The sequence below is a fragment of the Ambystoma mexicanum genome, chromosome 7q (genome assembly GCF_040938575.1).
Source record: "Ambystoma mexicanum isolate Mex_15411 chromosome 7q, UKY_AmexF1_1, whole genome shotgun sequence".
Classification (NCBI taxonomy): domain Eukaryota; kingdom Metazoa; phylum Chordata; class Amphibia; order Caudata; family Ambystomatidae; genus Ambystoma; species Ambystoma mexicanum.
The window spans coordinates 170,146,474-170,174,150 of record NC_090941.1 but is presented as its reverse complement, the minus strand read 5'-3'; the positions used below and the strand labels follow the sequence as shown (position 1 = coordinate 170,174,150).

General features: G+C 48.8%; 1 protein-coding gene across 9 annotated transcripts in view; it reads right to left on the bottom strand.

Moving 5' to 3' along the window:
• The window catches only part of DOCK9 (dedicator of cytokinesis 9), a 2,709,375-nt gene that overhangs the window by 1,310,219 nt on the left and 1,371,479 nt on the right, over positions 1-27,677 (bottom strand). For all 9 annotated transcript variants that reach the window (XM_069639825.1, XM_069639823.1, XM_069639827.1 and 6 more), the window contains exons 19-21: positions 22,501-22,593; positions 21,631-21,754; positions 14,456-14,577 (exon numbers count right to left, since the gene is read on the bottom strand). In XM_069639825.1, the coding sequence (XP_069495926.1) occupies positions 14,456-14,577; positions 21,631-21,754; positions 22,501-22,593 (339 nt within the window). The remainder of the gene's footprint in view (positions 1-14,455; positions 14,578-21,630; positions 21,755-22,500; positions 22,594-27,677) is intronic.

Sequence of the window (27,677 nt, the reverse complement as noted above, 5' to 3'; positions counted from 1 at the left end):
TCATTGGATGGAACTGGTGGAAATGCATTAGTAAGGTCTTTTAGGTATCGAACAATCAGAGGGATCTTAAAATATGAATCCTCCTCTGAAGAGTGCTTGAAAAGAGAGAGCGCCGCCAGGTACCCTTTAATGGTTCCAATCCGGAGTCCCAGATTTGCCAAATGTAACAAAAAGAAGGAAAGCAACATAGGTGTGTCACATAGAAAGGGATCCACATTATTATCCCTGCACCAGCTGCTTAACAACAGCAGTACAAAGATTTCGTTGCTGGGCTTCTGGCCGAAAGCAAGATCTCCATTACGTCACCTGGGAGGTCCCAATCCTTTTATCTCAACCTTTCAGAAACCATGCATGGAGGCCGAGTGTCTTGACCTCTGGATGAAGAACTCAACCATCCTCTAGCGAGAGAAGATCTTCTCTGTGTGGAAGAAGCATTGGAGGACAGATTGCCATGTCCAGAAGGTGGTCCCGGGACCACGTCCTCCTGGCCCAATCCGGAGCAATTAGGATCATGGATTTCCAGAACTTTCTCAACCACCTGATCACGTGAGGAATGACAGGTACTGGAGGAAATGCGTACAGGAGTGAAATTTCACAGTCCACCACAAACGCATCCCCTAGAGCTCCTCTTGGAGGAAATTCCCTGGAGCAAACAGTTTGCACATCCGGTTGAGATTGGTTGTGAACAGATCCACTTGAGGAGTTCCCCAAAGGGTGAAGATCTGTTGAAGGACTTCCTGAGCTAGTTATCCATCATGGGAAACTGAGCAGGCAGAGCATAGAGCGTCCGCCGCCGTGTTCTCCTCCCCGGCTAGGTGAACTGCTGACAGGGAGATTCACTCTTGTATTTCCCAGAACCAAAGTTGCATTGCCTCTGCACAATGGTAGTGACCCTACGCCTCTTCTCTTGTTGAGGTAGTACATGGCCACTGTGTTGTCCGTCATTATCAGGACGTTCTTTCCCCGTACAGAGGGCAGAAAGGCCTTCAACGCAAGTCTGATGCCCTCAACTCCAAAAGGTTGATGTGTAGTTTGGACTCCGATGGAGACCAACGACCGCTGACTGTCAGATCGTTGGTGTGGGAGGTGTGAGGTGTCCGACACTACCATTATCTTCGGCCATGGCTGCCAAAAAGATTATCCCTTGAGAATGTTGTCCTTGCAAGCCCACCACAAAAGGTCCTGAGAGACACTGCTCAGAACTTTCAGGTGGTCTGACATTCTGCTTGAAAACTGGGACCATTGAGTCCTGAAAGCCCATTCGAGGGATCTCATTCTCAGGCGAGCCTCTGGCACCAGGAAAATGCAGGATGCCATGAATCTGAGCAACCTCAAAGAAACGAAAGCCGGAAGATGCTGTGCACTCTGTAATTTGTTAACCATCTGCAGAATGTGTTGAGCTCTCACTACAGGTGGCGAGGATTTCCCAGAGGAAGCATACAGGACTGCTCCAATGAGATGGTATCATGTGAGACTTCTTGTAATTGAGGGAGATGCCCAGTTTGTGGAACGAGTGGCAGGTTACGTTGAGATGTTCCTGGGCTTGTTCGGGTGAACAACTTCCCTTTGTCGGCCAATCGTCCAGGTAGGGATTTAGCCGCCGCCTTTGAGGTCCGCAGCTTTTCTAAAATCTCATCTGCCTTGCTGCCAAACAGCCTCAAGCCGTCAAAGGGCCTGTTGAGTAGTCTAGCTTGCACATCTAGTGCAAACCTGGACATCCTCAACCACACAAATCTGTGTAACACTGTGCTAGCTGCCATGGATCTGTTGATGCTGTCTGCAGTATCCACACCTGACTGGAGACATTCACCCATTGCCTCAACCATCCTTGATGATTGCCAGGAAGCCAACTCTTTCCTCTCCTTTGGGGATGTGGTCAGCTGCCATAGCTACGCAGTCCCACAAGGTAAACGTAAACCTTGACAAAGTACAAGTCAGATTTTTAGATTTGAATGCCATCCTGCCAACCGTGAAAACCTTTTTCGCCCAGGCATCCACTCTCTTATAATCCTTATCAAGAGGAATGCATGGGTACGTTGGTAGATGTAGCAGCCTGAACCACCAAACTTTCTGTTTCTGGTGTTGGGTGTTTAGTTGGGTACTCTGGATCGCTGCTAGATCTATATCTTTTGGCAAAATGTGTATTTACTGCAGCCACAGTTTCTGGTGTCTCCCAATTTGCAGAGACCCTTTTCTGTAATGCAGTGTGGAAAGGTAAAATTGGATCTTTCTAGGGACCCTGGTTCAAGATGTCTGTCATATCATCTTGTTCAAAAGAAGGAGTAGGCATGCTCCAGCCTAAAAACTCTATAACCTTACTCATTAGTTTTCTAATTGAAGAGTCAGCATGTTCAGTTGATCGGGTTTGCCAAACTAACTCGGGAGAGGTATCTAACCCACTGGCTGACTGAAGGTTGTCATACAAGTCCCTTAATCTGGACTATCAGAGATTAGCTCTTCTGGCACATTAGGGGTGCCGAATTCTAGCCCAAAAGGTGGTGTGATCATCATCTTCCTCATAGAAAGCTGATGAAGACTTCAAAAAGTCTTTTAGATAAAGGTTTGAAAATCTTTTCCTGTACCACCACTGGCTTCGGCAATTTTGAAGCAATCGTCGACAATGACCTTGAAGACTGAATCGTCTTAGTTGGCATCATCTTCGATACCGGTGTCGGCGAAGGCATCGACGTAGTAGACTTCTTGTGCTTCTTCAACGGAACCTTAGATGTGCTAGGTTCCTGACTCTTCGAAGCCCTTGACGATTTCTTGTAGGATCAAGAACTTTCTCGATGCAGCACTGGCTTAAGGCTCGGTTTAGAAGATTTTGTCTTCGACTTCCCTTTGTTGTCCTTTTTCAGATCGACAGGGGCATGGGCTTTCTGCTTGTCCTTCGAGGGGGGTCAAGGTTGCATTCTCGAAATCTTAAGCATCCCAGAACGAAACACATCCCACTTTGCAGGGGAGTCAGATTTTGTTGGACACCTGATTACCTCAGCCGAGGAATCACTGGAGGTCGAAGGTGACCTATGACACAGTTTCTTGGCCTTCTTCGAAGACGAAGAACGTCGTGAGGAATCCATCGGCTCATCTGTTTTTTTTTTTTAAGCCTTCGAAGGAGACTTCGAAGTTAACCTCCTCACTGCCAATTTACCTTTATGCTCACAGAGAGGCTTTTCGGTCATCGCCTGACAGGAGCCGCAGTCGGAGGTATGATGCCCGTAACCAAGGCACCACAGACATACGCAGTGGAGGTCAGTGATCGACATCTTCGATCCACAGTCGTGGCACGTCTTGAAGCCCGACTTGGGCGTCAATGGTGTCAGAGAAGACGACATTTTCAAAACAAAAATAACTAGTGATTCACAGAAGAACCGAAGAGCGCCGTAATTCTCTCATATCGCTAGCTCGGGAAAACAGAACAGAAGCCAACGGGCAATGCGTGCGCTACTTATACTGATGACGATGTGGATAGTGAAACGGAGGCCGTCGAGGAAAATCCTCGACGAGATGGCACACTGCGCCCCCCGTCTAAAAAAATTCCAAAGCAGCTGAAGCTGGAGAGATAATTATCATAAGATGAGGAATACGTTGGAGGACACACAATCTATTCAACTATTCAAAATATAGCTCTGGTTTCCCCATGATTAGATTATGGCAATTTACACTTGTGAATGAAATTATCATTGATGCGCCTCTGTGGCATCTCATGGTGAATAGTTCCCTTCCACAAAGATCCACAAATCTGTCTCTGAAAAGCGCAAGCCCTCACTTGGTTAGCATCCCAAGTAGAATTTCAGAGCACGCCTGACATCCAGGCAATGCAGAACTCTGTGCTGCGTCCTTAGGAATGCCAAAGAACGTAGGAAGGACCAAACTTTGCTCAAACTCTCAAAAATAGGCCAAATGATGCCTTTTAAGTGTAGCAAACACTGTCGACCGGTTTCAGTGGCATAACTTTAATAAAGCCACTTTCATCAGGACAGTCTTTGGTTCCTCAAAACTGGCGTGAATTTTGATTTAAAAACCAGTTTGTGAGAAACAGGATACGGTAGATGAACAAGTTACTTCTTACCTGGTAACGTTCTTTCGATGGGATGTTCCTCCGACGTATTCCTTATCTTTGCTAATACGTTTCCAGCTTGCTGGCCTCGGAAATTTTTTCTTTAGAGGGCGCTGCACGTCGACGTCAGCCGAGTCGATGTCCCTCGACGGCCACCGTATCGGCGCCGACGTCACCATGCCCATAAATAGACACGCGCTGCGTCCGTTGCTCAGTTCCGTTTTGTAGTATAAGAAAAGACATGCCTGAATCGGTTGGTAACCTTGAAGGAGCGAAAGCTGCAACCACAAGGGAAGTTATCACTGCGGGGATGGATGGGAGGGGCGATAAGGAATACGTCGGAGGAACATCCCATCGAAAGAACGTTACCAGGTAAGAAGTAACTTGTTCTTCAACGGGATTGTGTCCTCCGACGTATTCCTTATCTTTGATAGACTCCCATAGCAGTGGTATGTAATTGGAGGAGGGAGTGATAGTGTTATGTATCCCTTTAGGGATGTACCGAATGTAATACGGCCTTGCCAAATCTGGACTCTTGAGCAGTGGAGGAATCCAGATTGTAAAATTTTGTGAATGTATGTGCGGACGACCATGTGGCAGCCGCACATATGTCCCGGACCGGTACCCCTCTCTGGAGAGCCGAAGAGGCTGCGATACCCCTGGTTGAATGAGCCCTGAGATTTTGGGGTGGCTCTTTCCCTGCTAGTCTATAACATTCCAGGTTGGCCAAGATAATCCACCTGGAGATGGTTTGTTTTGTTATGGGTAGTCCCAACTTGTGACCTGAGTATCCTACAAACAGTTGGTCTGCTTGCCTGATCCTAGCCATTCTGCTGATGTAAAGGCTGAGAGCTCGCCTAGGGTCCAGCCTGTGTAGCCTTTCCTCCTCTTTCCCCGGATGGGGAGGAGGGTTGAATGAAGGCAAGGTAATTTTCTGAGTAATATGGATTTCAAAAACCACCTTTGGGAGAAAATTAGGCTTCACCTGAAGGACAACCTTGTCCTTGTGGAAGATTTATGTGGGGGTTTACAGGAGAGAGCTTGTAGCTCACTCACCCTCCTAGCAGATGTTAGTGCTACCAGTAGGACAGTTTTAAGTGTGAGAAATCTCAATGCGCAAGAGTGAAGTGGTTCGAATGGAGTGTCCATTAAGAAGTTTAAGACTAAATTTAAGTCCCATAATGGAACCTGGAATGGTTTTGGAGGGTAAACATTAGTTAGACCCTTGAGAAATTGTACCACTAGAGGAATTTTGAAATACGATGGTTCCTCCGCAGTGCGCTTGAAGATAGAAAGCGCTGCGAGATAGACTTTTAGAGTGCCAACTTGAAGGCCTGAGTTTGCCAAGTAGAGTAGAAACGATAACACTGTTGGTGTACCGCATGAAAAAGGGTCGATATTCTCTTCCCTACACCAGCTGCAAAACTTGTTCCAACGGCAGCGGTATAAAGACTTTGTTGCTGGTCTTCTGGCCGAAAGCAACACCTCCATGACGTCATCAGGGAGATCCCAATCCTTGTACCTCAACCTTTCAGAAGCCAAGCGTGAAGGTTGAGGGTTCTGGTGTCTGGATGGAGAACCTGACCTCCCTTCTGCGAGACAAGATTCTCTGAGTGGAAGACGGATTGGAGGGCAGATGGACATATCTAGAAGGTCCGGGTACCACGTTCTCCTGGCCCAATCCGGGGCAATTAGGATCATGGTTTTCCGGAATCTTCTCAACCTCCTGATCATTTGAGGAATAACAGGGACTGGTGGGAATGCGTAAAGGAGTGGGAACTCCCAGTCCACTACAAACGCATCTCCTAGAGCTCATCTCGGGGGAAATTCCCTTGAACAGAACAGATCGCACTTCCTGTTGGGTGCTTGTGGTGAACAGATCCACCTGAGGGGTTCCCCAAAGGGTGAAGATCTCTTGAAGGACTTCCTGAGCTAGCTCCCACTCGTGGGAGACTGTGCTCTGCCTGCTCAGAGCGTCCGCTGTCAAATTCTTCTCTCCGGCTAGGTGGACTGCCGATAGAGAGATTCCTTCCCGAATTGCCCAAAACCAGAGCTGCATTGCCTCTCTGCACAGTGGCAGTAATCCTACGCCTCCTCTTTTGTTGAGGTAGTTCATGGCCACCGTGTTGTCCGTCATTATCAGGACATTTCTCCCCTGTACTGATGGCAGGAAAGCTTTCAGCGCTAGTCTGATCGCTCTCAGCTCTAATAGGTTGATATGTAGTCTGGACTCCGATGGAGACCAACGACCGCTGATGGTCAAGTCGTTGGCATGGGCTCCCCACCCTGTGAGCGAGGCGTCTGTGACTACTGTTATCTCCGGCCATGGTTGCCAAAACAGTTCTCCTTTCAAGATGTTCTCTGAATAGGCCCACCATTGAAGGTCGTGGGCTACCTTGTCCGGAATCCGGAGGAGGTCTGACATTCTCCCTGAGAATTGTGACCACTGACTTCTCAGTGCCCACTGAAGAGATCTCATTCTCAGGCGAGCCTCTGGCACAAGGAAGATGCAGGATGCCATGAGACCTAGCAACCTCAAAAAGTCGAAGGCTGGGAGACGCTGGGCATTTTGAAACTTGGTGACCATCTGTAGAATATCTTGAGCCCTCACCCTCTGGTGGCGAGGCTTTTTCCAGGGAAGTGTCCAGGACCGCTCCAATGAACTGGAGTCTCTGAGATGGTATCATCTGTGACTTCTTTAAATTGAGGGAGAAGCCCAGTTTGTGAAGGAAGAGGCAGACATAATCTAGCTGGGTCTGGGCCTGTTCCGAAGATACGGCCCTGATCAGCCAATCGTCCAGGTAGGGATAGACGTGGATCCCTTCCCTCCTTAGACTCGCCGCCACTACCGACATCAGCTTGGTGAAGACCCTCGGGGCGGAGGTCAGCCCAAATGGCAGAACTCGAAATTGATAATGAGAGTTGCCAAATGCGAACCTCAGGTATTTCCTGGGCTTGAGATGGATTGGCACATGGAAATAAGCATCCTGAAGGTCCAGAGATACCAGCCAGTCCTGGAGCTGGAGGGCCTGAAGGATCTGAGAGAGAGTTACCATCTTGAACTTGTCCTTCATGAGGAACTTGTTCAATTCTCGTAAATCCAGAATGAGTCTCAGTCCTCCGTCCTTCTTTGGTATGAGAAAGTAGGGAGAGTACCAGCCCTGGTTCCTGTCCGCTACAGGTACCGGTTCTATGGCACCTTTCTCTAGCAGGTCCATAATTTCCTGCAAGAGGAGCGGATCTGGAACTTTTAGGGAGCTGTTCCCCAGTGGATGACTCTGAGGGATGTGTAGAAAGGGTAGGCAGTAACCTTGGGCAACTGTCTCCAACGCCCAAGCATCTGACGTTATAGCCTGCCATTCCGTCAGATGGTGAGTTAACCTGCCCCCTACAGGTGTCTTGTGTGCGAAGGCCTCAGAGTGGTTTGGGGGCGGCTGATGCAGATGCCAAGGGTAAAGAGGCACCTGCTGCTGCTGCGGTCTTAGTACCTTTGACCCGTCCACCTCGGGTGGATCTTCTTTGGCCTCTTTGAGCTGGCTGTCCTCTGCCTTTTCCGAATGCGGAATAATAGCGAAAGGACTTTCCTCTCCCAGAGGTTCCTGAGGGGCGAAAAGGAGTTTGGCGGATAGCAGCTCCTAAGGATTTTGCTGCTGCTTTAGAAGTCTGTAACTTTTCCAGACTGTCATCCGCCTTTTTCCCAAATAATGAAGAGCCGTCAAAGGGCATATTCAAAAGTCTGGCCTGTACATCAGGCGCAAAGCCCGACTTTCGCAACCACGCATGCCTGTGGATTGTTGTACTTGCCGCCATGGCCCTGCTGATACTGTAAGCAGAATCGATGCCCGTTTGAAGTGATTCGCACATGGCATCTTTGCCATCTTGAATGATGTTAAGGAAGGCTTCCTTCTCCTCTCCATCAGGTATGCAGTCAGCCGCTGATGAAGCACACTCTCATAATGTGTGACTGAACCTGGCGAGTGTACAGGTGGCGTTGATGGACTTAAACGCCATACTACAGGCAGAGAAGACTTTCTTTGCCATAGAGTCATACCTCTTGTCATCCCTATCCTGTGGGACAGTAGGGTAAGCAGTCCTACTGGTGGATGAAGTTGCCGCTTGAACCACCAGGCTCTCTGGGGTCGGGTGTTTTGACAGGTATTCAGGGTCAGCAGCCGCTACCCTATACTTTGTCGACTGCTGGGATAACTTCGGGAGTTTCCCAATTGGATGCAATTTTTCTTTGTAGGGCTGCATGGAAGGGGACCACCGGGTCCTCCTGTGGGCCTTTGTCCAATATATCCGTTAGATCATCCTGTTGGAAAACAGGTGAAGGCGCAGACCAACCCATAAACTCAATTATTCTTGCCATCAGGGTTCTATATGGTGTTTCGACATGTTCCCCTGGGTCTGGCTTTACAAATTCCACTTCTGGGGAAGTGTCAAGTCCACTTGCCTCATGAAGTGACTCCTGTAGTTCCTTCAGCCTTCTTTCTTCAGAGGTGAAATCCTCTGCAGCAGGTAGTGTGGATCTCTGTAAACCAAAAGATTCTTGGTCAGAGTCTTCCCTTTCTTCATAAATTGAAGAAAGACCAGGGTATTCTGATCTCTGAAATGGAGTAAAGCCCATCTCTAGGGCCGAAGGAGCCAAACTCGTCGATATTGGACGAGAAAATGTCGAAGTAGTCGACGCCGATGTAACCGGCTTCGAAGGCGCCGAAAATGGCGTTGAAAAAACTGGAAGGGGTCTCGAAGAACTCGAGAGGATCGGGATCCTACTCGAGGGTATCGACGACTGTCTCGGCGTCGTGCCGGAGGCCCTTGAAAACACCGTTGGCTGTGGAGCCTTGGTCCTCTCTTTCATCGGCGTCGAGTCGATTAACCGATGCGTCGAGGAACCCTTCGACAACGGCGTCGATGGCGCCGACCCGTGCGTTGAAGGAACCTTCGACGACATCGAAGACGGTGCCTTCTTACCCGATGGCTCATGGCGCTCTCGGGTGGAATGTTTCGCCGGTTGCTGCGACTCGCGGCGTTTTGATTTTTTGGGTTTTTCACCCGGGGTATCACCCTCGGCTGTCTTCGAGGGGGTCGAGGCCGCGTTCTCGAAGACGCTTAACATTTTCTTTCTGAAATCCTCCCACTCAGCTTGAGAACTGCGTTTGGTGGGACAGGAAAATCTTTCTGGGGACACCGAAGACGAGGAATGAGACCTTCGACGTCTCTTTTTTGAGTATCTAGATCTCGACGAATGGTGGGAGCTGCTTCGAGATCTAGAATGGGAGTGTTTTCGACGGCGAGGAGACGAATGCCTCGACTCAGCCGACGAAACATTCAAGGAGGATTCGGCTGACTTACCTCTCTCGAGCTTCCCCTTTCGCTCCTTCAGGCTTTCGCCGTCATGGACATGCAGTCCTCACACTCCGAACAATGGTGCTCGGACCCCAAGCACCATAAACAGACCCTGTGTGGATCCGTTATCGACATTTTTTTACCGCAGTCTCGACATTTCTTGAAGCCGGATCGCGGCGTCGTCGGTTCTGATGAAGAAGCCATCGAGAACGTATAAGGAATATTCGTCGAAATAGATTTAGATAAACCAGACTGAACTGAGCAACGACGTTCCGAGGCCCCACGAAGCACGGAAAAACGGAACTGAGCAACGGACGCAGCGCGTGTCTATTTATGGGCATGGTGACGTCGGCGCCGATACGGTGACCGTCGAGGGACATCGACTCGGCGGACGTCGACGCGCAGCGCCCTCTACAGAAAAATTTTCCGAGGCCAGCAAGCTGGAAACGTATTATCAAAGATCAGGAATACGTCGTCGGAGGACACAATCCCTTCGAAGGAATAGTACTTTACCACCTTGCTGTCTCAATTCAACCAATTCAACCGAGCGCTCGGTTTGCCATCTCATTTCAGATACGAGTACGGCACGGAAGGAGACACATGCAAATTGGAAGCATGGGGACTGGTCAGTCACGTTGCGCCTCATTATGAGGAATACATCTAACCTTCAGATCTAAAGGGAAGAACACACAAGGTTCCCTCCTAGACCGTTCCAGTCCAATGACACCTACGGCAAGGTGGTACAGTACTATGCCATCTACCGTATCCCGTTTCTCACAAACTGGTTTCTAAATCATAATTCACACCAGCTTTGAGGAACCAAAGACTGTCCTGATGAAAGTGGCTTCATTAAAGTTATGCCACTGGAACTGGTCGACGGTGAAAGCTACACTTAAAAGGCGTAATTTGGCCCATTTTTGAGAGTTTGAGCAAACTTTTTTTTACATATTCCTACTTTTCGCCAGTTTAAAACATCCATAGACGGAAAGCAGTGATTGTACTGTTTTTGTGTTATAGGAAAAGACAATCCCCCTTTTGCATTGTACATTGTTTAGTTGTGTATTTTTAACCTTAGCAATCCAGGGTCAGTGCGACAATCTATGGGTCATTAAAGGCTTTACTATCCCATTAGATTCCCCACAAGTGTGTAAAGAGACAAAAAACCTCTTTCTTCCCTGGTGCGCTCCTTTTACTATAGTCTCTTCCAATATATTATACCCAAACGGAAGAGAGGGGTATAGGACCAACAAGGCTGAATGTATTACAAATCATAGAAGTTGTTATTTTTACTCTTATTCTATCACTATTAGTCCATGATCCTGAACCATAGGAAAGAACGATGGGGCTGCCAAATTGGGGCATGTAGGTACGCGTCCTTCAGATCCAGGGATCACATCCAATCTCCCTTGCACAATGCCTCTGCTATAACAGCTGGCGTTAACCATCTTGAGTTTATTTTTAGAGGCAAGGAGAGGCTGAGGGTGGAAAGGTCCAGCACAACTCTCAGGCCCGTCTGGTTCTTCTTCTGAATAGTGAAAATCCTGGAGCAAAAGCCCAAGCATCGCTGGGAGGCTGGGACTTACTCCACTGCCTGGCTCTCTACGAGCGACCGAATCTCTGCCAGAAGAGTTGCTGTCACAACTTGAGGGAGTGGAGGGGAGGAGGGAGGAGAGGCTGGGATGGGTAGGCGGTACACTGAGGATACTATGCAGAGGATCCAGGGGTCCGCGAAATTCTGCTGCCCGAAATGTGCATGGAGAGCAAGCCTGCCCCCCACTGGAGACACGTGGACCCGAAGGGGTGTGTTATGCCTTCTTTTCATCGGTGGCTGTCGCGGAGGAGGGGGACTGGAAAAAGCCCTTACTCCCCTGCCCTTTTTGTTGCTTGCGCCGGTTCTGAGACAGCAAGCAGTCCGGCTGCCTGGATCTCCGTTCCTGGAAGCCGCGCAAGCCTCCATAAGTACGCCCCCTATCGGAGCACTGCCCCCCCCGAACGGTAGATTAATATGCGTTCCTGGACGTCCGGGTTTAATTTCGTTGCCCGGAGCCAGGCTGTCCTTCTCATGTCTGTGGCGATACAGATGGCACGGCCAGAGGTACCAATAAGGGCCACAGTGGATTCCATGAGGTCCTGCGCCACCAGCTTGGCCTCAGCCAGTCCTGCCTTAAAACGTGATTGGCTCTACGTAGGGAGTTCCGGAAGTAAGTCTGCAATTTCCTGCCATAACCTTTGGTTAGCGGCAGCCAGCATGGCATTGGCGTTGGCCTGACGAAGATGCAAGGACGCGTTGGAATACAGCTTCTTCACGTACGCCTCCAAGATCTCCTCCTCCTTGCCTAGTAGCGTCGCTGTTGTGGAGGTTGATGATGACTGAGGCTTGGAGTATAGTGATGCCGCAGTAATCACCGAGGAGTGTGGCTGAGGATAGGCAGATAGCACAAGTTTATTGCCCTCCATCTGCCTGTACTTGGCGTCCAGGCGTCGATTGACCGGCTGGACCAAGTGGGGCTTGAGCAAACCCTTCTTGGCCAGGGAGAAATCGGTTTGCAGTGGAATCCCCGTTTTGGCAGAGGGGAGTCGTGTGAGGACTTCAGCCAGAACCCCCCCTGCTGGCTGTTCGGCCTCGGGCTGGGGTACGGGTAGGCCCAGGTACTCCGCTAGCCCTGCAAGACGTTCGTGGGAGGCCCTGGCTGAGGATGGCGTGTCCGGATCCTCCTCCTCATCCATATCCTGTGGATCAGGAGGATTCTGTGGAAGTGGAGGAGTAGCCGGAGCCGGAGGCTGGGGTACAGTGACCGCGGCCGGAGGCTGAGGAGGTGGCAGAGGCTGGTAAAGAACAGCCTGAGGAATCAGCTGGGGAGCCTGAGGCAGCGGCTGCCCTGGGACCGGGGGTGCCGGCGGAGGACCTTGTGGTGTCGGAAGCATCGTAGGGAGGACCTCCTGATGGCGTCCTTGAGGATAACCCCCATCGAGGTGACTTCATGAGCCCGAGGAGCCTAGCCTCTCGATGAACCCCTCTTCACTGGCCGGAGAGGTTGTAGGGGGTAATGAAGGGGTAACCGGGAGCTGCCGGAGCCGCTGCATACCCTGCCTGTATGGACAAAGTGCAAAACTGCCCTGCGCATAAGGAGGATAGGCTGTAGGCCACGTACCTGGTTAAGGCCAGTCCCGCACCTTGACACTCATTCTTTGCAGAACTCCTGGAATGGTGTCGGACCGGTGCCTCTGTCTTGAGCAGCGGCCATCTTGTCGAGCTGCCTGCCACGTGTCTGCGACTTGTTGCTCGCTGGGCCCAGCCTCCTCCAAAACTCTTGCGTGTGGATCACGGGGCCTACCCTGCTCCTCGGGCCTAGACCCAGTAGGTCTGACACCCTCGACCCGGGGGTCGGTAGAGCTGCATTTAGGCACCCCCTCGGACATATTGCCGGTACTAGGGCGTATCCCCTCGGCCACATTGCCAGGACAAGGGCAGTACCCCTCGGATGAAAATCCGGTACAAGAACTTTCCGGTCCCTCAACACTGCCACCGGGACAATCTAAGGATCCCTCGGCCCCAAAGCCGGTAGCTGCAGCAGCCTCGGTGCACGTGCTGGTACAAGGACCTGAACAGTCACCCCCACAAAGTTCTTGTGGTCCTCTGGAGGTGACTTCTGGAAGAGCGCCCTCCACCTGGCTAGTCTCTTCTTCAGCGATTTTGATGACAGCGAGCCGCCCGCTGTACAAGCTTGCCAACCATGGTCTGGGCCAAGGCAACTTCGGCGGACGGCGTGGGGGTCAGAAGTTGGGAAGAGCCCGTTGCAGGACGGACAACTGCTGAGCCCTTTGGAAATCAACATGCACCGGGGAGGAGCGTGACGCCTGAGGACCGAGAACCTGAATGATAAAAAGACAAAAAAAAGACAAAGAATCCACGCGTGCAATTACATGGCCGAAGCCAAACCCAAAAGTGCTGGTGAATTCGGCCCGTTCCCGTCGACGCGGAAAAGGGGACTGGGGTGGGGCGCAGGGCCACACCCCTGCGTGCATCTAAATTTAAAGGGGAAGAAGGTTTTTTTTCTGGTGAAAAAGGTTTGGTCTCCCGTCCCTTTGAAGGGACGCCCATACAGTATGGAAGAAAGGGGACAGGACGTAAGAGTATACTGTGGCATTTAAATGTGGAGGCATGCAGTTAGTACAGGACAAATAAGCAAACAGTCGTACAAACAATGTCAGTACCAGGCCCAAGGGAGCAAGTGCATCTGCATTTTACTCTAAAACATCGCCCATATACATGATACAATCTCTAAGACTAGTGTGCCTACAAAGGTCAGTAGAGTGTTTCAAAAGGTTAGGGAAAACAGGTTCTATGGCTGTCTGTGCCTTTCAACGTTTCTCTTGTTTCATGGGCTCAATGAGCTTTTATTAAACATTCAAGTCTTGAAAAGTATCATGGGTTTTCCTGGCAAGTTCCTTGGGAAATTAAACAAACTTGAGAATAAAAGACTCAAGAGTGGGACAAATGTACTGAGCATCTGATGAGATTTTCGCTGTCCTAGGATCAGTTCAACGATTTGCACCACCTCACAGAATTTTTGATTTTCCTTTAGGTTTTACTTGGTTTATGACACTTGACCACCAGCATCAGGGTAGCCTCAGACTCAAACAATGAAGCATGTGGTCCCAACAGTACCATGCTCATGGCATAATGAAAATCAAAACATTTACACAATCTAAAAAAAGAAATATTTACTAAATTAATTCTTCAAATTGTACTAGAATATAGTAGCACACACATGCAAACCACCACCGTTGGGCTCTAGACATCTGAACCCATTATTAAAGAATGAGACTGTAGAAATCTTTCCATACTGCAACACGATTGTGAGGGTCCAATCGCAGAATATTTGTTAATTGCATGCTTTAAAATCTTCAGCTTGTCAAACATTTTAATTGTAATGCCCAAAGCAACAATATCACTAAAGTTTACTGCGAAAATTCTGAAAATTGGTTTGCTTCACATAATACATGTACATTTTTGAGGAAAAAAGAAAATCAAGATCGTCATACCTTGCCTATCCCAAGCTCTAGGTAGCTGAGGTAGCCTGGTGGAAGATTTGCAGAAACTGGAATTTGCTGCTCATTTGTCACTACTCGTCCATCTTTTAGCAGTGGGAGCCAGGCATATCCCACTACAAGAAATGAAGACATTGCAATATTATATTCTCACATTACATGGGTTTTTGAATCACAATTACACCAGTTATAGATTTGTCAGGGAGGATCCTGCCAAAAGTCACAGACCTCCATACAACAAAGAAGACCAAGTGTGCTTGCCATAGATTTGTCATACAGCGCTCCCTGAAAGGTCCAGACCCAATCCAGCAGAGGCGATACCGCCATATCATAACATTTTTGCTCTGAACCATAGCACTTATTCACCAAATTGACATTTCACTAAACACCTCTCTAGTATGGCCTACCGAAGGGGTAAGCTCTGAGGGCACTTCTCACTTCCTCCATTCAGAAACAGTACAAAGAGCACTTACAACATCACAAGAGTCTTTTGGAAAGTCCCAGTGTCCCACTTAATTACAGACATACCTTCAGGTACGTACCATCAGAAGTTTGCCATGACTGCAATGTTCCCTAACTTGCCCCTCACTTGGGGGTGCTGTTGTGATGAGCACTCTGCACCACCCTTTCTTATTCATCTCCCCTGCTAACCCTCTGAAGTGTTTGTCTCTGCATGCTGCGCTATGTGAAATCAAAAAATGAATATGTTCTAATTGTATGCTTTACAGCTCGTTTCAAAGACACATTGCTTCAATTAAATACAATGATTTGGGTCAACTGACGTTTTGCAAGAAATAGAGGACCATAAATGGATAAAGTTTTTCAAACTATATGCCTAGACCGCAATAGGGTCAACAGAAATACTACGTAACAGTGCTTGGTGTCACATAACCAAGTCATGAATGTTCGTAGGTATGGAGGGTCCAATGTGTTGAAACGTGTGTGCATTAGGGAAAATAGGGTCATGTCAATGGATAAAGTTGAGGAACTCTCATCTAGTATCTAAACTCAACCAAATTACGGACTGCTTTTGCCTTTTCGGTTTCTATGTCTATCAGAGGTTTGCTCACCACTGCATTCCTAAAGAGTGAGTTGGGTGGCCAGGAGTGCCAGCAATGTGGCAGCTCCCTTGATGGCCTCTGTGCAACACCCGCAGCGTATTGCAAATACGTGATGTTCCTGCCGTCCTTTTAGAGCGGACTAAGTGGGAAAGTCTGTCGGAAGGTCTGAGGCACCGACTGCTAGCAAGATGAGCCCTTGAGAACTTCTGGTGCCCCGAATCGGAACCGGCGATCCCACTACCCCCGTCCGCCACTCCCGATTCAAGATGGCGGATGGCCCAGGAAAAAGCGACTGCTGCGCCTCATCCGAAGTCCATGAGTGATGTCAACGCTGGCGGTCGCTGGTTGTAGAGACCCTACCGTTCGAATCCATCCTGCATCCTGCACGGAGCCACCCCAGCACCTCTAGCCAGCTGCAAGCATAATCGCAGTGTTCCCGCTCCAGCATCCCCAGCGCCCCTGCCCGGAACGTAACAGGGATACTGACATGTCGGCACTGTGGCAAAGGAGGAGCGCTGCCACGGATATCACTGACGCCCGCCGCCACACCGAGGCTGACTCCAGCACCCTCACAGCCTCGCACTGCCCATCACATCCAGGGCAGCCTCTGCACCTTGAACTGCCCCCCACCCCCCTTCTGAGCTTGGAAGAGGTGACGGTGGACTTCAAAGTCCCTGGAGCCGGCCCCGGACTCCTGGAGGCGGGATCCTCCAGCGCCAGTCTTCAGGAAGAACTCACGGCACCGCCCGCCTGCTGCTGGGGCATTCCTACTGGCCCAGGATTTCCTGATCTCCTCCTTCACTAAAGATCTTTAGCTGCCTTATGGTGCCCTAAACCAGCAGAAATCCAGCAAACGGAATTACAGCCTTAGGGCCCCCACCGAACCAACCTCCAGCTCCTACAGCCTGCTCCTAGCTGCACGCGCTGTGCCTGCTGTGCCTGCTGCTTCCCGGAGTGTCCCGGCCCACTCCCCTATCCTCTGCCTGGAGACCCAGGCCCCGCTGCTGCCTGCTGGAGGCGGCCCCAGTTCTCCCATTCTTCACCAGATAGTGGGAAGCGGCCCCTCTTCCATTGCAGGCGGCCAGCGGGCGTCTCTGCTAGGACCCCGATGACTGACGCCTGCCACCATGGTCTCCAACAATAAACAAAGTGGCCCAAGGCCCACCCTCAATGGCTCACGAGCCCTAGCCTCGAATTCTCCTCCCTCCTCTTGCCCCATCTTACGAGGACCTGGCCAGGGGCCCTGCTAATCACCTAAGATCCTATTTCAACCACGGCTCCACTTTCCTAATACCAATCTCTCAAATCTGGTGGCTCGCCCCCCTACGTAGTGCTGAACTGTAACCGTGGACCTTGTGCTGCCTCCTCCGACGGCAGTCCTCCTTGGGACCCCCTCGCCTCCATTGTGGCACCCAAGTTGATCTAAGTTGATATAAGTGTTTCCGGAACTGTGACCTGGAGCAATGTCTAAACATCTCAAACCTCCCAAAAACTCGGAAATCTCTGCAATGTTGCTCTCGGTGGACAAAGGGAAGAAATCCGACCCCCCCAAACTCACGCCGCAGAAGATTCCAGAGGACAAGGGTATGCTGGCGACCAAGGAAGACATTCAGTCCTTCATATTAGACATTAAGGCAGAGTTCAGGTTGTGCATGGCAGAGCTTACCACTAAGCTGGAGCGGCTAGACCAGAGAATTACAGAAGCTGAACAAAGACTAGGTGAGGTTGAAGACTTGACCCAAGGACATGCTGCAACCCTGGTGGAAATGCAACGCTCGATCCAGACCCTGCTTGACAGGAGCGAGATTCTTGGAGGACCTCGAAAATAGGGCCCGCCGCAACAACGTGCGGATCCATGGGGTCCCCTCTTCAGTGCCAGACAAATATTTAGCTGAATATGTAGGTGATTTTTTCCAATCGCTGCTCCCGCACATGAATAAGGCACAACTCCTACTGGACCATACCCATAGGCTGCACCCGAGACGAGGGGTGGACTCGGACTGCCCCCACCCCATGTAATAACAAGGGTCCACTTTTATACCACCAATGAAGCTATCTCAGCGAGACGAGTTAACCTTCCAAGGCGCCCCGCTTCAGATCTATCAGGATCTCTCCCTCTTTACGTTGCAGAAGAGAAGAGCCCTCAAGGCCTCTAACGCTTTTCCTTCAAGACCACCAAGTCCGATACCGGTGGCTATTCCCAACAGCTCTACAGTTCTCCTATCAGGGGACTCTACGCAAGATCAGCCATCTTGAGTATGCCGCAACGATATAACACCCAGACTACCCTGGAGACACAAGCACCACCACACTCTGGACCACCCGCCGGACGAGCTAAACAGGTCCCCCTGACAAGGCACCTGTCCTGTTCAAGTGTGCAGAGGGGCCAAAACGTGAAAGAAATATGCCATGGTCTGTTCTCTGAGATGCTCGGCAGTGAAATATAATGCAACAAAAGCGATGCTGCGGGTCTCGCATGGCCCACGCCCTCCTCCAAGGTATGCGCCATCAGAATCCCCTTGGAGGCAAACTCAAACTCTTTTCACCAGCGTAGCCCTGTTGGCTACCCGGACAGGTTTGGCCCCGTTGGCCATGGGACCCGCCGAACCAGAAGAATCGGCCTCCCATACTTTTACATTTTCAATCTCCCTTTGGAGGTGGTTACAATTCCAGCCGCATGATGGCCACACCTTAACTAAGCCTCCAATTGGTGACTGAACTCCATCCTGCCCAATCTCCACCCCGAGATTCTACAAAGGTTAAGGACGCGCCTCCGCTGCACCGAAAATTTAAATTCGTCAAACTGAATGTCGGGATCTGAACTCTCTCCCTAAAAGGAAATCCACGCTGCAACTCTTGCAGAATGAGGAATTCTCTGTGGTTTTCCTCCAGGAGACTCACCTGATTCCAGCGGACTTCACCAGTCTTCGCAGCAGATTCTTTCCAGTGCAATTCCTAGCTTTCAATGGCACAAAGAAAGGAGGCACTGCCATCCTCTTTGCAAAAACCCTCAGACCACAAATCCTTGACACCCTACACTGCCCTGAGGGCCGCTTCGTGGCGGTCAAATTCCTGATCTGTGGACAACTTTATTCCCTCATCTCAGTCTATGCTCCTAACGACAAACAAGAAGGATTCTACAGTGACTTGGAAGAAGCGCTCCTTCAATTTATCGAAAGTCAGCCTATTATCGGAGGAGACTTCAATGGGGCCCCTGACCCACTTAAAGACAAATCGCATCCCCCGACCCACAAAGACTCCAGACTGGTGGCAGTCCTCAACTATTTGTTCAGGACCCTCAAAGAGGTAGACACATGGAAAGTGCTCTACCCCAATGAAAGGGATTACTTCTTTTATTCATATGTCCACAGAACCTACTCCTATATTGACCTCCTGCTGGCCTCTCCCCAACGATGTCACCATTGGTACCAGGTTTCTCTCCGACCATGCCCCAGTCGCCTTGACACTTCGAGCCCACGACACTGACACTCCTCTGCGACGCAGATGGACCCTATATGACCCTGTTCTCAACGTCATGTTGCTAAGGGACTCCATAGCGAAGACTATCAAGAACTTCTTTAGGGAAAACCGGAATGAGGACACATCCCCATCTAATACCTGCGATGTGATGAAGGCAGTGGTGCGAGTTCCACTAATCGGCGCGGGAGCAGCCTTTCACAAACGCAGGTGGCAAACACGCATGGTCCTGGAAAACTAGGTCTGCGAAGCAGGAGCCGTCTGCAAATGCAAAAATTGGACCCCGAGATCCCACAGAACCCAACACGCTGTGCGAAAGAGGCTAAAGGCACTCTATGCCGAGGACACAGCTCTGCTACTGGCTAAAACCAAACAAGGATATTATGCCAAAAGCAATAAGGTGAACAAACTTTTGGTTGACAAACTGGCCAAGGCAAAGAAGCGAAACACTATCCTGAGCCTGCGTGACTCCCATGGCAGAGACCAATTTGCAGACCAGGACAAGCTGCAACTTGCAGTCGCCCATCTTTCAGGCACCATGTCAGCATCCCCGAAGTCTCTCAAGTAACAACAGGACTACTTAAAAAGCGCTGCTCTTCCTCGTCTTAACGATGCGGTGAAGGAGGGCCTGGAGGCTCCCATCACAGGTGAGGAGATTGACACAGCCATTAAAAGTCTCAAACCCAGGGCCCCATGTCCAGATGAATATACAACACGGTTCTACAAATCATTTTGCCCCCAACTTACAGCGCCCTTGACAATTAGATTCAATTCCTTTACCACTTCGGGAACTATCACCCCCTCTATGCAGGAATCAATCACGATCCTCATCCTTAAGCCACGGAAAGACCCCAGGGATAACACTTCGTATAGACCCATCTCACTACTAAACCTTGACGCCAATATATACTCAAAGGTTCTGGCAAATCGCTTGGCAAAGATCCTTCCCGATATTATAGACCCAGACGGGGTTCATAATGCACAGATCGACTGGAGACAACATTCACAGGGGCCTGAACCTGATAGACGTTGCAAACCAGGATTCACATTGGCTAGCCCTACTAGCCCTAGATGAGACCAAGGCATTTGACAAAGTGGATTGGGCATTTCTGCTGCGCACCCTTGAGTCCTTCCACTTTGGACCTGCCTTCCAAAAGCTGGTACTAGTTAATTACCAATCCCCAAAAACCCTTCTTAGGGTCAATGGTCTGCTATCTGACCCGATTCCTTTGACCTGTGGAACCAGACAAGGGTGCCCCTCTCTCCTCTACTCTCTGCCTTGGCCATGGAACCCTTCGTCCAACAAATCCGTCTAAATACCCAGATCAAAGCGGGCCCCTCCCAAAACAAGATCGCACTTTACGCTGTCAATGTGTTGCTATCTATAACAGATATCTCTACCTCATTAGAACCAGCCCTTGCTGAGAGCCATTGGGTTGGGAGGGTATCCGGCTTCACCATCAACTTCAGAAAGTCAGTGGCGCTGGGGATTGGGTTAGAGGCGGGGGACCGGGAGTCCTTTAGATCCCCTATGCCCGATTCGATTAAGTGAAAAAGCTATTCCCTATTTAGGGGTCCAGATCCACGCCTGCCCGGGAGACATCTATTTGGCGAACTTCCTTTCACTTTTCAAAGAGCTGAAAAGGGACCTCGACCGATGGCTCCCGCAGGAGATTTCGCTCTTTGGCAGTATCACCGCCTGCAAAATGAACCTCCTTCCTCGGTTTCTCTATGCTTGTGCATCCCTCCCCACTACTATCCAACAGCCCCCGCTCCAACACTTACAAAGGAAAATATTCTGCTTCAGCTGGAGTGGTAAGAAATCGCGAGTCCCCGCAGAGGACCATGATGAGCAGTCCTAAACTTGGAGGTCCCTGACCTCCGGAAGTATCAGGTAGCGGCACAATTAGGCCACACTCAGGACTTGGCCACCGCCTCAGGGTGCCCGAAATGGTTAGAGATCGAGCAGTCTCGCCTGACCATCCCCCTACGCTTCCTCCCACACACCTCCCCCCCTGCGCCGGTCTTGGCCAGGCACGCTGTCCTCCACCAAAACATACCTTAAAAGCATGGGATTGGGCTTGGAGACATAAAGGCATCCCTTTTCCCCAGCCTTCCACAACCCAGCCTTCTCACCAGGATACTGCCCCTCTAACTTTGGGAACTGGATAGAGGGAGGCCTCAACTCCCATGGTCAGCTTTTTGAACTGGAAGCAACTGTTAGTTTCATACATGTTAATTTAACTGTCATCTTTGTGCTGGATTAAAATAAACAAGTTTAAAAAAACAAAGAAACAGAGGGAGTTGCAATATTTCTCTCTCTGCATCTGGGACTACACATAGCATCTTCAAACTCAATAGAGACATCCACTAGTTTAAATAAAGTATGTTCAGCATCTATCCGATACCCAACCCTGTTTCAACTAAACATTGCATGCTACTGCAATGACCTTAAGCCCAAAGATGTGTTGCCTTACACAGAGTGGAAAAAAGCCCTACAAGTGAACATTCTGCCTTAATGGACTCCACATACAAAACCATAGCCCAGGTGTAACAAAATAGTCATCCAAAACACTGTACCACATGCAAATAGTGATTGCAATATTTGGTTCAAAAACATGTTAACCAAACCTTGCGTTTCTACAACATCTCTTTTCTTTGTGCTTCCTTTGGTTGTGTTGTCGCAGCTGACATGGAAGAATGTGAACAACAAGTGGTGCCTTTCATGGAGTTGTGTGGGCAGCTCTATTTTAATCTGAAAAGGGAGGAAAACAGTTATTGGAGCTAAAAACAACCACTCCATCCCAACCCTCTTCTGCTAAGGCACAACCAGGTTTCTGGTGTACATTCAACAACTGTGCTTTGTTAAGCCGGAAAAGGGCATGCATTTGAAGTTAAAAGAGGAAGACAGTTTGAAGAAAGCACCCGGTGACAGCGTTAATTAAATGTTTGCATTCAAAATGATTAAAAACATTGTTCCAATATTTTACTCTGCAACAGACTCATCTGACTATATAGCCACATTTTTGATGTAAAGATATACTAGTTATCCAAACACCATCTATGCTAATACGGTAGAATGAAATGTTTAAGAAGCGTATTATGCAAGCGTGTAGAACAACTCACTTGGGTTGTATTGTGTGATTTAGTGAAAAAGAGAAAACCAATGCACTTTGCCTGGGCCGATTTCAATTAGTTGTCCAATGAAACAAGAGACGCTGGAGAATTTAGGCCAGGAAGAGGTGAAGGCAGAAATAAGAGTAGGACATGAAGGAAGAATTTATTTTACAGTAGCCATGGGCTACTTGGTGTAAAAAGAAAACTACATTACTATCCAAAGTGATATGTATGTTTTTATTCCGTTGTCGTTTTTAAAAAAAAGTGTACTAAGATATTGAATACGAACAGTCTATATTTCGAATTGATATGCAATTTCCTTTAAAGAGATGTTAACAAACATTCACAAGACACTTCGTATCGCACATAAAACGAGAATAATACCTCATCATAAAATTCAGGATTTTGCTGGTGATGTAGAACTGTAACCAACGCATTTTTTGTAAACACTGGCCCACCTGGTCTGCCATATATGCACTGCGAAAATTAGAAAGTGAAAAGCATAAAGAAAGTGCATTTTGATTAGAAGCACAAACATTTACAGCAGGTTTGTCTCTCCAGGACAGTTTCACCGACAAAGCCAGAGACTTATTAGTGGCAGCGGCAGGCAGAGAAATTCATATGTTATCATACTTGGGAAAATGATGCACCACTAGGTTTTGTTAAATAAATTTATCATAAATACAAAGATAGCTTGACAAGTTTTCATATTAGATCCATGGACAAGTTGCAGTATAAGTTTCAAATCCCAACACAGCAGACTCAATTATTCGTCCCTCTACAGGTGATGATTTAAATACCCTTCAATGGGTATTATTAACATTATTACAGCACTATGCAAGCATGTCCACGCCACCACCACATTTTAAACTCATCAGTCACACACATTTAGGCCATTATTATAATGCGTTTAATATGGTTGCCAATGTTCCATTTCTTTTGGGATGACACTAAGGAAAGGTCACGTGAAGTCCTTTTTATGTGAACTACAAAACGATGTAAAAAACATGTCTGGTTTGTAAGCTGTATGTATTAAATCAAATAACCATGCTAGTTTCTTCACATTGCTGCTACTAGATGCAAGGATTAGTCACTTACATGCTCCACAAATAGAAGGTTATACAAAAGATATCAAGACTGGGAATATTTACGATACATTTAGAATACAGTTGACAATTTATTAATCAATACATTTCTTTGGCATGTAAATTTTCATATCTTTGTTTACCGGGGCGTAAATGTATTATTTTTTATTAAACAGATTTGTTGTTCAGACTTTAAATAGGAACTCCATTACAAACAAATTCTCAACTCAAGCATATCCTTCTATAGACCTTTTTAAACTCATCCTTTTAATGCCCCAGCAAGAAGATTAGCACTTGCTCTTATTGATTAGTGGACATGGTTTACATTTAAACTTGTACACTAAATACAACACTAAATACATTAGTCATTACAATTCATTGAAGATAAAGAATATTCCCAAAAGAAACAGTTATAAAAAAATACTTAAAACTCATCTTATTAAAGAACCATATTAATACATTATACGTCATTAAATATAAAAATGATACCCTAAAAAATACAAATGTTTACTAAATAAAACAATACCATGTACTATCTTAAAATAAATAGTCATTAGTGACACAAATAGCAGAAAGCTTCTTCTTACATCCATTATTTAGCAGATTTGACAGTATCCTATCTATCCATACTGCTTATCCCACTTATTTAGGTAAGAGTAAACAGCTATCAACCTTCCTCCATATATGGTGCGCTGCAGATATAATTACCAACGATGTTGCCATAAACAAGCAAGACCAAAATTGGTCAAGCTGAATTTGGTTTATACTAACAAATCCGCAATAACCCTTAACATAATAGCAAATCAAAGACAGACAAGTTGTTGGTACATGTCGAGGGGCTTCAATATAATTTTTGCAAAGACTACCTATCCTTTGGTCATGCGCCAGTCTCTAAAAGGCACCAATATGAGAGAAAGTAGGTAACACGTTAAATCTTAGTTTCATTAGGAATCATCTTAAAGAAACATTGTGTGTCAAATTATAAGTTACTCACCGCAGTGACTAACGTACACCTAGTCCATAGTCCAGTTTCTTGCACACTGTATGGGCGTCCCTCGCTAGGGATGATCTTCCCCTTTAAACTCAGATGGGGTTGTGGCCATGGGAGCATGCACTCCCCTGACTCCGCCCACCGGCACCACCCCTCAGTTCCCTTTGACACGTCGACAATATTATGATTGCCTAATGACACTGAGATGTTATGGGCGAGTATGGTGGGACAGATGGAGGAAAGGGGACTATGGACTAGGAGTATGTTAGTCACTAAGGCGAGTAACTTATAATTACTTTCATGTCCCGTCCCCTTTCCTCCATACTGTATAGGCGATTACAGCTGAATGCAGCCCTGGGGAGGAGAGTTGCCCCTCTTAAGAAAACGAATTATTCAAAACTGCCTGGCCAAATGCTGTGTTGAACCTGGTGCTGGTATCCAAGCACTAGTGTTTGCAAAAGGCAGATGGGGAAGGCCAAGTAGCCGCCTTGCTGATCGTCTGTCATGCGACGTGTCTTAGGAAGGCCACGGCCGTGGCCTTGGCTCTGATGGCATGGCCGTGCACGTTTACTGGCAAAGCCCTGTTCTGCTCTTCATACACGTCCTTGATGGTCATCACTATACACCTGGCTACAGAAGCCTTGGAGGCTTGACAGCCTGGTTTTGACCCTCCAAAAGTTATGAACAACACACCCGATTTACCCTCAATCTTTGCCCTGTGAGCTTCATCCTTTGGAGCCGCAAATAATGTTGCGAGTACTATCTCATCGTTAATGTGAAATGAGGAAACTACCTTAGGGAGAAAGGCAGGATACGTCCTCAGCACCACATTGTCCCTGTGAAATGTGGTATATGGCTCTGAAGCCACCAGGGCCTGAATTTCGCTGATCCGGCGTGCTAATGCGAGGCCAACCAGTGGGGCAGTTTTCATAGTAACCAGCCTGTCTGCCGATACCATGGGTTCGAATGGTTTGTGTGCCAGGGCGCCCAGCACCACGTTAAGGTCCCTGACCGGATGTGAACGTTTGACAGGAGGATGCAATGTGGTCAAACCCACAGAGTGCCTATTAACCACCGGATTGGAGTATGAGAAGATGTCGTCTCCAGAGTTCTTGTAGGTCGTCCATAGCTGCCATATAAATATGGCACCCGAGTGGGCCAGATGCTCAGAGAAGGATAACACATAGTCCTGTGAGCATGTCAGCAGATCAATCTTGCTTGTCTTGGCCCAGTGACAGAACCTCATCCACTTGCTCTTGTATTGACTAGTGGAGTCACTTCTTGCCCCCTGTTAGATAGCCAGGTTGTCATGTGACAAGTGTAGGTTCTCCAGGGCGACCTGTTCAGGAACCAAACTACCAGGGCTAACTTCTGTGGAGCGGGTTGCCAGGAAGCAAACCGGTGGCATCTCCTGTTGCTCATGGTTTCGAATAGGACTACCTGAGGGTGGCACTACCTGTCGAAGACCCCCCGCCCCCCTCAGGACCACCTTGTTCAACTGCCACTCGTAGTTGTCGATCCCAAGCCTGCTGAGTATGCCCGCCTCCAGGTTGGATTCCCCAGGGAGGTGGACTGCTGATAGCTACATGTTGTTCAACAGTGCCCACTCCTAAATGTCTATTTGACAGCCTGCAGAGTGGAGGGGACCTGGTACCTCCCTGCTTGTTGATGCAATACATGCAAATGGAGCGGTCTGTCTGGATGCAAACCCACTTGCTGCCGACAATGGGGAAGAACGCTTTGACAGACAGCCAGATGGCCATCATCCTTAGCCAGTTGATGTGTTCCAGCTGTTCCTGCCGTGACCAAACTGCATGGACACTGTGGTTGTCCAGTGTAGCTCCCCGTTACGCTCACCTCGTGTCCACGGGGGCGTCGGTCTGAACTGGACTGTGGTTACCTCTGCCAGCGACACACGGGGCGCCAAAATGATGGACTGGACCGGACCACCCAGCTTAGCTTGTTTTGCCCGTATGAATATTCTTCTGTAATGGAGAAAAGGGAATTAGCCACCTGCGGGGACTGGGCGCCAACCCCACCTTCCCCCACTCCTGCGATCTCTTCCCACAAATTACTTCCGAACTCTTGCTATGTTCTCACCTGATAGTTTGGAAAGATGAGCTCTCCATCCTGCCTCGAGCGCAGGGGCGCGTAGATGACCAGTTACTTCACTGGTGTGGGATGTTGGAGAGTTGCAGAACGGTATTGACTCCGTAAGGAAATAGTTTGAAAAAGAGTTAAAAAACGTCTGGCCTTCACTCTGCCCAAATTCCCTAGGTTGCCTTAATAGTTCTTGAGAAGAGTTCCTAGTGGCAACCAGTAAGATGCAGGTAAGTGTTTATGGATTCTGTTCAGTTCGATAATGAGGACCTGGTCTAACCTGTGACCCTTTCCTTTTGCAGGCGCTGAATCGGTGGAGGTCCGGTGATTGCGGCCTCAGGCAGTAACCAGGTAAGTCTGTAGTGGAATTCGGTTTCCCCTACTTGCGCTTTTGTGTTGCTTTTGTTTCCCCTTTGGGGCCGGGGTACGGCGGAGAAGCTGTGGAGGCCGCGCCGACCAGAGATGAGGTAAGTACCCCCTGTGGTATCAGGCAAGTCCTGGGGATTGCCTTTATTGTCTGGGAATGCTACCTTGCTCACCTTATTGTCTTTATTTCCACAGGTGTTGGAGAGCGGCCGCTGGATGCTGAAAAGCGCGATGGAATGCGGAGGATTGCTTCAGGTGAGTTCCCACGCGGCGCTGCAAGATGCGAAGCGGCACGCATATGATGATTACTTCCTTCTAGGTCAGAGCCAAGAAGATTCAGGATTCAGGTAAGGATTGCAGGTAAAAACTCCGGTTCTAACCTTCCCTCTGCTTTCTTTCAGGTTTTCAGGAGCACCGGCATCCAGGCGGGCGTGGCTGAAGACTGGAAGCTGCTGCAGGCACAGTGAGCGTTACACTGCAGGTGCAGAATAACGCGAAGCATGGGTTGCTGTCAGGGCGTGGTTTAAATAGCCTTGGAAGTAGTTCCAGGTAAGTATCCTTCCGCGGCCCCACCCGAGTAAAAAAATAGTTCCTAGGGAAAAATAGTCCCTCCTAGGCCTCATTTGACTTCTGGTCGCTGGCAGCATGGTCTGCCTCAGGTAAGTTAGCAGCATGGTCTGCTTCAGGTAAGTCCTTGACCATGAGCCTGGCGCCCATGGCGCCAGGACTGATTCTGAACTTATGAGCCTGGCGCCATAGGCGCCAGGACTGCACCCAAATAACCCCTAATTGGGGTTCATGGGCGTGCATTAAATGGCATGATGCCTGCTTCCGGGGTAGCTGGGCCAAACCTGGTTTCCCGGGGGCAGGCATCGTGACACTCCCCATCCCTCTAGGGACGAGTCTGTGGTAATGGTGATCTCGGGTAATGGCTGCCCGAATGTCTTGCCTGCTAACAGGTTGGTCTCTGCACTCCACCACACCAGGTCCTGGTAGAAGTGCTGTGGTATGCTGACTAG